General features: G+C 33.8%; 1 protein-coding gene across 3 annotated transcripts; it reads right to left on the bottom strand.

Annotated features, from left to right (window-relative positions):
- Positions 1-5,642: 5,642 nt before the first annotated feature.
- On the bottom strand, positions 5,643-10,049 carry LOC112281004 (syntaxin-132). 3 transcript variants are annotated; one of them, XM_024517058.3, is made up of 14 exons: positions 9,892-10,031; positions 9,539-9,643; positions 9,305-9,400; positions 9,143-9,199; positions 8,700-8,748; positions 8,484-8,572; positions 8,114-8,187; positions 7,734-7,776; positions 7,524-7,584; positions 7,304-7,329; positions 7,055-7,132; positions 6,798-6,878; positions 6,553-6,618; positions 5,643-6,280 (listed from the first exon to the last, which is right to left on the bottom strand). In XM_024517058.3, the coding sequence occupies exons 3-14, from the start codon at positions 9,323-9,325 to the stop codon at positions 6,107-6,109; spliced, it is 819 nt and encodes a 272-aa protein (XP_024372826.1). In that variant the 5' UTR covers positions 9,326-9,400; positions 9,539-9,643; positions 9,892-10,031; the 3' UTR covers positions 5,643-6,106. The 3 variants fall into 3 exon arrangements, with proteins under 3 accessions (XP_024372826.1, XP_024372822.1, XP_090106296.1); XM_024517054.3 differs by lacking the exon at positions 9,539-9,643 and having other exon boundaries at positions 9,892-10,049; XM_090250170.1 differs by lacking the exon at positions 9,892-10,031 and having other exon boundaries at positions 9,539-9,679.
- Between the last annotated feature and the right edge of the window lie 1,163 nt (positions 10,050-11,212).

Below are 11,212 nucleotides of genomic sequence, written 5' to 3' on the forward strand. Positions count from 1 at the left end.
TATCATTGCTTCTACTTGAGAACCCAAATTTCCTTTTCAACGGCACAACTTTTTTGCCTTCATTTCACTTGGAAGTTTATGGTTCTTGACTCTGTCAGAATTTATACCAAAACCAGTTCTGTTTCATGCAAAGACGTATATATCTCTGTTATATGTTTGCTGGGCAATGCTGAACACAAGCTGTTGCAGAGAATTAGGAAGGGTCTATCTAGGAGTAATAGTGGGTATACCCTAGAATTTCTACTTGGAATACAGATTCTCTTTGTGGTTGGTTTTGATTTATTGTTGGTTCGACATAAATGAGGTTGACTTGTTGGTAAATCAATGATCAGGTATCTTTTGCTCCAACACCCCATTTTTGGTAGACATAGCAGCATGGAAAATATATTACATCACTTCTTCAACAATTCTCATTTTATGTAAATTACAAAATTGCTATAGAAAACTTTTGTGATTTGACATTTTTTTCATCTTATTGTTGTTTATGATCAATTGTATTTTAAACTATCCATGACCTATTTCAATGTATAAGAAATTGTCATACTTATTTGGTTCTTTTTTTTACTATGTAATTTTTTTATATATATATAATTTAACAACCTTTAATTAATCCTTACTGTTCCAATTGTCTAATTTTATTATTGCTCCATTTTTCTACTTCAAGTGCTAAAATGTATCTTGAGCATTTGCTTCATAAACATGGATTTGATTTTATACATGTTTGTAGGTAATTGATAGGTTGAAAACTTAGCCAACAAGTTAGCCATGTGTCACACATATTGGTGGCTTGTGGTACAAGTTATTTATGTGGCACACATATTGAAAGCTTGCCTTGTAAGTTAGACATGTGTTCCAAAAGTTAAATATGTTTTTTAGAAGTTAGATATGTGTTAGAATTCTTATAGAATGTTATTACATAGTTCTTAGTTAGATAGTACATAGGGAGGCAAGAGTGAAGCCCTCCTCACTCTTGTCAATGCCTTTCTTATTCTTAATCTTGTTTGAAGAATTTCTTGTTTTTGACAATAGCTACACTAGTCTTAATATTATACCATCTGTGAATGATTATCTACTCCTTTTTAGTGACACAAGAGTATATTAATCCTTTGGTTTTTTGTAACTCATGTCTTTAATAATTACAAACAATCTAAATTATATCTATTTTTTTTTTTATATTTTACATATGTTTTTAGCTACTCCTTGATTCCAAATCAACTATTTAAACATTTTTTTGTTTTTACCTTATAATATAAATTAGATACTATTTTGATAAAAAAAAATTGAATTTAAGTTTATCTTTTTATTTAATTACTATTAAAATCCAAGGTAGATATAATCTTTTTATTAATTTTTAATTTTTAATTTTTTTTTATGTATATCAACAAATTAAGCCAAATATTCTATGCACTCAAGTTGGATAAAACAAAGAACTTCAATTGGTTCAATAAAATAATAAGAAATATTTATCATGTTGTATTTTTGTCTCAATTCTAACCACAATCCAAATTCATTTTTCTATATCTTTTATAACATCTTTAATTCATCGTAACTTACTATGACAAACTTTATTGTCTTGTAAAGAATAATTACAGCATTAATTACATAAGAATTTAATTTCCACTATGATAGTCTATTATAAGCTTTATGAAAGATCTTGAAAATTTGAAGATACGTATATAATATCTACTATCCATATGTTTTTCATCTAAATCTTCTTTTTGAAACTTGTACTTAATTTATATTTCAAAATTAGATCTCATGCAAAATCTAGCAACCACCTAATCAAAAAATTTGATTTAATTGCCATATTTCTATATTTAAAATTATGCTAGATACTGAATTTTTTAAATTAAAATAATTTGATTATCTATTTTAACAGTATATCTACAATAAAATTTTCTAAATTAATAATTCTAAGTCATCTTTCTATTTAATTTTTAAAACATATAATCTAAGCTATTTTTTATGGATTAATAATTGAGTACTTTTTATTTAGAATTTTAAAATTTTAAAATTAATTATAGGATTTCTATTTAATTCAATAAAAAATAAAAAAGATATTAGTTATTTTAAAGATTATCTATTCTATATTTAAACTAAAATGCTAATATTATAATTTTTTCTTTATCAAGTCCATGACGAATCTATTAATATTTCCATTTCTACAACTAATGTAAAAGATATATTTAATAACATTCTAATACTTTTTTTGTAGTACATATTTAATCAAATCTATTTATTCAATCTAATCTTGAATATTTACTAAATTTTTGAATATATTTTTTTCAAATTTATCTTCGATTGAGATGAAAAAAATCTATATAGAATTCAAATTATATTTGATATAATTTGTCATCTCTACTAATAGTTAAAATGCAAATATTTTTATATTAACTTAATAAATATGATTTTTACTATGAAAAAAATAAATGTTCTAAATGGATTTGTTATTAATGACATCTTCAAGTTAATGTTGAGGACTTCCTTTATAATATTAAAGAAGTATAAAAAGACAAAACACCCTTATTTTACTTCTCTACTAATTTTTACTTTTAGTATTGTATTTCTAATAGTGAACATTACATCCTCAACTTCTACAACTAAAAATTTAATTATATAAATTAAATTCCTATATAAATTTATTATAAATATTAGTTATTTTGAAATTTTAGTTGAATTGATAATCTCTAAAGTCATTAAGTTATCATCTAAATTCACATGAATAGAAAAAAATTGCTTTATCCAGATATGTAATTTCTACAAATAGAAAAAGAAAAAGAAAAATTTAAAATATAATCTTAATTGTATGTGTGTATGTGTGTATGTATGTATATATATATATATATATATATATATATAGATTTTTTGTTCCAAATTATTAAAAAATAATTAATTTTAATTTCCATATATATTAATTTAACCTTCTTTTAAGACCAACTTGATGCTAGAAGCTATCTACAGGATTATTATATAAACTTGAAAAGAAATCATATTAATAAAATTTAAGTAGGTATTTTATTTATTGTTATATTGATCATTAATTTAGAATTTAAATTGACTTTAGAATAAAATTTTGGATCTTAAGTTGAGAATTTGTACGTTTTTGGTGATAAATTATGTAACAATTATTTTAATCTTACAAGCACTTATTTCTAAGTATGCTTCTAAGTAAAATTATTATATTTTAGTAGTTTTATCTATATTTAATTAATCATCTAATATTCTAACAATGTGAGTTAATTAGGATTGAATTTATGTTAAAAGAAGCTTGTATCTACAAAACATGTAATAAAACACAACTTACCAAATAATCTATTTTGAATTGGACCATGTTATTAACAACTATTATTTTAGGAGATTTGTGTTTGCAAAGAATATATATATATATATATATATATATATATAATATATACAAAGTAAGAATTTCTTACTCAACACTTCATAAGTAAAATATGATTGTCTAATGTGCTTCAAAAGCTTCAAAATTTATATATCTTCTTAAATTGTCAATTGTATAAGTTGAATTATCTATTATTATTTTATTCCTTGTAACATAAAGTCCTTGCCTTCACTTAAGACAAAATCCTTTACATATTCTGTATACAATTATATCGTAAATCTAAAGTTAATTCTAAAAATAAATGATTTTATAAATATGATTTATTTTTAAGATTTACTTTTTAGTATATATGTATATATATATATATATATATATATATATATGTGTGTGTGTGTGTATGTATGTGTTTGTTTGTGTGTGTTTGAATATCTCTTTAAACACTAAACTAACAATCCAATAGTAAAAGTAGAAGGAATGTAGTATCTGATGTTATACATTGTGTTGTATCAAAAATAAGAAATATAAAAAAATCTATTTTATTAATCTATATATAAAATTTTATTATATTTTTCAAAATTTTATATTCTAAATTTTATCATCCAATTTTAAAATAACTTTTGCATTTCATTCCATTTTTATTTTTATTTTTTGCAATTTTTTTCAATTTACTTTCAAAATTTTTATATTTATTTACATATAAAATTTAACAATATGTATAATAGCAAACATGATACATATTTATATCCAAATTTTTAAATCTAATTATCAACACAAAACCATAAATCTTAAAATCTGATCATAAATCTTAAACATTAAATTCTTTCACTATGTGCTTGTGACATAAATTGGTATAATATTGCAAATGAGCAAAATAAGGTCCAAATGTAAAGATTGTTTATGTAAAAGTAATAAATTATAAAATGTTAATTCGTCACTACTCATTCACTAATCAAAATCAGGATAACATTTTAACATGCACATGTGGCATAATTTGATACCCACTATCTAATTGTAATAGGTGTAAATATGTACACGCCACATAAGATCCGGAAAAGCACTGACCATTTATCCATCAATTAGCGTTGCGTCTCACACGTGGACCTGCTCCCAAGCGCTCTTTTTCCCAGTCTCAAACAAGGCAACAAACAATGAGCTTAACTACAGTTCAAAGAAAACTGAACGAATTAGCTTACTTGGAAAGAATAACAGTTCTAGATTCTCACAGTTTCTAATGAGAGAATGACCCAGCTGACACAATTGAACAGTTGGGAGTTGAAACATCACCGAATGCTGGCAAATAACCGTCTATAAGCTGAAAGTCCAGGAATGTGTATAACTCTCACTGCTTGCTTTCAGTTTTAGTAGTGCTTATGATACTTCGATGTCCATTGTTCACATTTCTATAGGATATGAGATTAGAGATCAATTGAAGTCACTGTGTAGCAAAGTTAGTCGGCAGACAACTTTTCTAGAGCATGCCGGAGGAATCTCTGGACTGCAGGTCTGGTGTTTGGATTTAGTGGATAATAATTTCCTGTCTGGAGATATGTTCAAGATGAAGGATATTCAATGTACCACCGAAAGCTTGTGCGAGTTGAAAAGTGTGCGGCACGACGCAGAGGGACGTGAATGCATCAAGTGCCGAAATGGAAAGTACCACAGAGGAAAGCAGCCAGAGGCTCATGAATGCTGCAAGAAGAGCAAGGAGGCCAAGGCAGCGTTGATGGACTATGCAGCGGTGGCAGCAGGGTCGTTTCCCATGTGCTACCTCTTCATCACTTGCTTCGTTGCCAGGGTGTTCCTCATGCAATGTGTGGCAGCTGCTTCGAAGACAAACACGACAGGTCTGTGGTAGCCCCACGGCGTGGTAAAAGCCAGTGGCCTCGGAGGACAACCAGATGATGGTTGACTGTAGTTTCAATCATGCTTCGAGGAATAGTTATTGACCAGCAATTCTTGCACAGCGCCTTCAAGCAATTTATAATAAATCTTTAAAGCAAATTATCAAATCTTGAATTAATCCTTATATACATACATACATACATACATATATGCAAAGATAACAACGAAGTAGATAAAAGCCTGTAGTAGAAAGTAACTTGGTCTGCTGGTGGTCAGGAGTAAAAGCTAGGATTTTTTGCATCATATTCTGTGAGGACTAGAGGGTCATCTTGACAGGTAAGCGAAGGCTACTGTGCTACAACCATTAGTATTCATGATTTAGACACTGCAGTTCTACACAACGGTGACAGCCTTCCTGCTGGAGTTCAAACCATTTCATGTGATGGAGAGGTAGACGATATCGGGCAATACCTTATTTCAAAATCTGTTAGACAATAACTTAATGAGGATTGGTAGGAATTCTTGAGGAATTCTTAAGCATTCTTGAAGAATTCTTGAAGGTAGGATTCCTACCATCTTAAGAATTCCTACCTTCAAAACATGCACACAAACGCGCTATTGAAAACAAACCAAGAAGACAATATTCAGCAAAAATTTAGGGCTCCTCTATCCTGTCGAGTTCCTTCTGGTTGTTCCAAGGCACAACCCCAAGTACCTAGGACCTACATATTGAAGGTCAATGCAGTCGTGTAATTGCGATGCAGAATTACTTCGTTATCAAGGCCAGACACGGAGAGGTGAGGAAGCAAACCACGAGCTTCGCACACTCAACCGTAAAGCTCTAATTGGCTCGAAAGACCTAAGTCGATTGAAAAACTTTCCAACGGGGAGTGGCGTTGTATAGTAACCAAAACACTAATGAGGTCACTTAGTAGCATTAATTTTCCAAGGCTGGATTACAGCAAGGAGAACAATGATAGCTGTGACAAGCAGTAAGAAAATGGCAACACACGTGCACTTGCGAGTTCCTCTTTGCAAGGTTTTTGCCTTTTGGAGCGCAGATGTGCCCGCAGCGACATGTTCGACTGCTTTGCTTACCTGCAAATCCGGATCACATGAAAAAATCACATTGGCACTCATTAAAGTAAAGAAGCAGAACCCAGTATTAAATTCTAAACAAAAGCTTCATGAGAAACTTGGGAGACCACAGAGACTCCAGAACACACAGAAAAGTACATAGGCAATGAAAGCTCAGAGTAACAGACATCTCTGGTTTGAGACAAGAGGCACATTAGCGACGGACACGTTAACTGTGTATGCATGTGTTAGTGTTGTGATGTGATGCTTAGGAGTGGAGTGAAGCAACCAACCTGGGTTTCAATGCTATCAAGTAGCTCGCCTTGCGATTCAACAAGCACCGCCATGTCAATAAAAATCTGCCAGTCATCCACATGTCTGTTAATTCATTCATTTGCCTCAAAAAGGAAATGATATGAGTATCTTGGGTCTCAAACATATGCAACAGAATCATTATACAACCAAACCAATTAGATGGAATCTAATAATAGGATTCCTCTGATAGACGATGGTATTGGAAAGAGTTGGATAGGGAGACCTGGTGAAGTTCCAAGAGCTTCTTCTCAATTTCCCTAACAGCATCATGTCGCTCTTGGAGCTCAGCTATTGTGTCCAGAATCTGCACCGCGCAGTCATAATAGGAAGAAGGCTCAAAACGGGAGTTACAAAATTTAAGCGGCAACTGCATTCGTCTTGGACATTTAAGCAAGTACCTACATATTAAACAAATGTCTGCAGTGGTTTATGAAAATAAGAAACCAAGGCAGTTCAATTCTTAACCAAAGCATAATTTACCTGGCCTCTCCCCTGCTCCTGGATAGCCCTTTGAAAAATTTGCTCACTGTCTCCTGTTTCAATCAAGCGTTCAATGACCTGTACAAAAATAACGAAGTTGTAAGGTAACTAAAGATCTCGACGGGCACAACTATGACAGTGTGATCGATGGACATGGATATCAATCGGAAGATAAGTACACAATTGTTCTCTTTCAAAACTAACAAATAGAACTGAAAGTTGCATTAGAAGAAGGGTCGACAAGCTTACTGATTCATCCACTTTCTGCCCTGTGACTGCTCAAGATTTAACGAACACAAATAGGGGACAAAAGTAAGAGTCATACTATTATGTTAAAGCTTGCCTCGTTCATCATAATAGAAACAAACAACCAGGACAACATGGGTAAGCGAACGATCAATCAAGTTAAAAAAACTAAAAAAAGAGTTTAAAATTATAAATTAAGGAATAGTTTTGAAACATTACTCACCTGTGAAAACACGCCTTTCAACCACCTCCCGGTGCTCGTCTTGAAATCTTTGTCTCAGTGCCTGCAATTGAGCCTCTTCAATGAAGCCCGTACTTGTACTCACAGCAAGCGACTCACCAATAGAGAACTTAGAACACAGTTTGAACAATAAATCGGTTCATGTAACAAAGAGCTCGTGTCACTCAGTGTAAAAAAAACTCAACAACGTACCTGAAAACCAATCATGAGCTCCTTCAGCTTCTTCTTCAAAGTACTGCCTCGCAGAAATGAAGCCGTTGGTCAATTACTCGAAAAAGGAAAAAACAAAAACAAAAACAATGTCTTGTAGTCATCTTAAGTAAAATGCAATATTCTCACAGCAAACAATGCTCATACAAACTTGTTAATTTAATTATGCTGTAAGACACTTGAAGATCAACCTTGTAGTCATTTGCATTACCTAGCAATTTTACTTTCAACTTTGCACAGGTGACCCACAAAACAGTTCAAGTTACAACTCCTTGAGTTGTGAACGCTTTGAATATCAGTAAAATCTTTCACAAATAAGGGCCACATGTCTACAAATGTGACAGGGTCACAGCATGACTTACGAAGAGATAGTTATCCGTGTCCGATCGGTGCTAGACCCTTCATGACAACCCTTGATTTTACGGTTTGCAACATTCTGCCAAACAGCCGGCAGAAAGAAAGTTGAATTAATATAATGCAAGTGAGAATTTTTCATTATTTTATTTCTGATTATTACCTTTTCTTTTTTCTTTTTGAAATCACAGAAATTAATTTAAAGTTGCATAATTTGAGTGGTCTGCTAACGCACTAAACAAAAGCCTGTCTTACAAAAAATGGGTTCTGTCAACCAATCGTTACTCAAGTAAATGTAGATTCATGGAACTCGTAGTAACCAGTTTGAGAGAGTGTGGCAAGGGTATAATAACAATGCTAAGAAAAAACAGTTCTTACTGCTCTGTCCAGGGCCTCTAATTTTCTCTTCAAACCTTGAGCAATCTTGCTGATGTCATCTAGATCCTGTTCCATTTTCTCCTTTAGAGCTGCATAAAGAAAAATTTGGTCTTTTGTTGCTTGATAAAAATGCCAACTTACAAGGTTCAATGACAAATCAATGATAATTCAAAACAGCTGATGGTGGAACAATAGAACTACTTTAAATCGCCTGACCTTTCATGGTTGGAGCTTTAGTCACATTCTTGGACTCGTCATTCGTATCCTGGAAAATAAAAAAGAGGATCAACCTATCACAAGCTCAAAATTTACCACCTTCTGGTCTTATTCTGTGACCGTTGACGACGTTGGACATTTACTTCATCATTAGGCAATGATTTCTATCTCAGTGTTAAGGATACATAGCAAGCAACCTTTCTGTTCGTATTGATCACAAATTTCACATCGGCATTAGCAAATGCCACCACGGGTACCTTCCATCCAATATTTGAGCCAATGACTATCTATAGCTAGAAGCAAAATTGCAAGAAAATGCAGGACTGCGATTTGAGACACTTAGAAGATTGTTCCACTCCCATTGAAACGACGATCAGAAACCGAAGCACGATGAGCTCACCCAGAATACGTCGAAAAGTGAAAAAGAGGGAAATATAACAGACCTGCAACTTCTGAAACTTCTTCCGAATCTCCGCCATCGAGCTTTTGATGTCATTAACCTGCTTCCAACTTCGAAGTACCGAATAATGTTAATGAAGAATGTCAATTACAATTAATATATCTACATACAAAAGGATGAGAGGTTTAGCAAGAAATCTGTTGACCTCTTGGAAGAACAAGGACATGTTTTGACCAGCGTCCGGGACATCAAAAGGTCCCGCCTCGAGGTCCACCTCTCTGCCATCTGCTGCTGCAGAATCCTGCACGATCATATGGGTACGATTATCATAAACAGCTTCCCAAAGAAGGTTGTAAAGAACGTTTAAGGTTTCAGCGAGGAGAAGAGAGATTGTCATTTTAGAAGCCGTTTGCAAGGCACCTAGTTTGTAAGACCTGACCTAATTTACGATCCACCAAAACAATCTGGGCGATAACGCACGAATCCTTTTCAAGACTCAAGCTCTTCAAGTTTAACGCTCCCATATTGATGATCATGTATCCTCCTGAAATATATCTTACTTCATCGTCTCAGATGACAGCTCTGTGGCCTCAAGAATCCCCTACCAACCATAAACAAACCGAAAAGAAAAAGAAAAAAGAAAAAAGAAAAAAACGCAATTATCCAAACCCCTCAACACCCTTTCATGCTCGATCAAAGATCAATTCCGCGACGTGAGCTCTTGAGTCCTGTCACGAAATCAACCAGTTCACTTGCAATCACCAGAACCTCAGCATTTATTCGCCAACGTACCCCAAGAAGATCGTTCATGGCGATCGAGGACTACCCAATCTCCAATCCCCCAACCCCGCCTCGACTGGCCAGACCAAGCTGCAAAGCGATTTTCACAAGCTTACGAGTGCTGCCACCGTGCTTTTCCCTTCCCTTCCCTGCCCAACTACCGCTTGTTCTTCTTATTCCACCGAGGGTTCACTCGACACACTCACCAGCTCATCCCCATATCCAAACCCAATCCATTGCTCCCACCAGCACGAACGCTACAGCAAGGCCTCACAGCAGAGAATCAAAATAGACGCTACAGGCCGGCACAAGTGAGACAGTGGCAGCGAGGGCGGAGGCGAAGTATCAGGCAGGCAGTCGCAACCAGAGCTCTGCGCAAAAAACGCAACGCAGAACTCGAACGAAACATAGTAACGCAGCAGCTCCGTATCGCCGAAGCAGACACCGCACGTCCTGAGCGTCGATCGATCCTCTCAATAGCAACACATCATCACGCCGAGGCCGCTGTATGTTGCACCAACATCATGCTCACAGCAGTATATTCACACACACACAATCCTTCATTCCTTCCTTATCCTTTCTTTCCATGGCCATGTCTACTCCGGCGTGACAATTGCACATCCATCCGGTGAGGTGCAGTAGTGCATAGCTCCTCGATCTGAGTGAGAGAGAGTGCGACTGGTTTCGTGAGAGCTCGGTCATGTAGCATGGCTTCTTCTTATTTTCTCCCTTCCTCCTCTACGCTTCTTGGGAGCATCGGGAGATGGAGTGTGGGCAACCAAAACTCACGGCCTTTGGCACTTGCTCCACGTCGGCATTCCTCCCAAATGTCGGGGTTTTAGGGCTTCATGATTGTGTCGTGCTGTGTTTGTCGTTATTAATACGCACTATGCATGAATGGTTGCTATGGTTCAATCATGTGTCCATATACGTAAATTTTTAAAACCAATCTTTGTATTTATGCATTCATGTTTGTTGTTGCATCATACTTAGACACATAATTTGGAATCTATTTCTTATTAAGCTTATTCACACTTGATTTTTGCTTGTTTTTTATTCTTGAATTGTTTCCTTTTAGTATAAAAACTGCAAATCTTGTGCAACGGTTCTTTAAACATAGATGAAATTTCACAACCAGGACATTCAATTTACCAACCTTTTTAATGCTAAGTTGCAATCTTAAAATGTAACTTATTATTCTTTGGTAGATTAAAGTCACTTCAAATTAGATGCATGTTTTTCTTTCTTCTGTTCTTTATATATATATAATATATATATACTAATATATATATATACTAATAATATATATATACTAATATATATATATATATAT

The sequence above is a fragment of the Physcomitrium patens genome, chromosome 4 (genome assembly GCF_059467195.1).
Source record: "Physcomitrium patens ecotype Gransden chromosome 4, ASM5946719v1, whole genome shotgun sequence".
Classification (NCBI taxonomy): Eukaryota; Viridiplantae; Streptophyta; class Bryopsida; order Funariales; family Funariaceae; genus Physcomitrium; species Physcomitrium patens.

Bases quoted from the DNA above. Each gene is read 5' to 3' on its own strand.
- LOC112281004 (XM_024517054.3), bottom strand. The intron at 7,330-7,523 runs GTGAGTAATGTT...AATCTTGAGCAG, and splicing joins TGAAAGGCGTGTTTTCACAG to TCACAGGGCAGAAAGTGGAT. The intron at 6,619-6,797 runs GTCTCCCTATCC...GATGACTGGCAG, and splicing joins AGCTCTTGGAACTTCACCAG to ATTTTTATTGACATGGCGGT.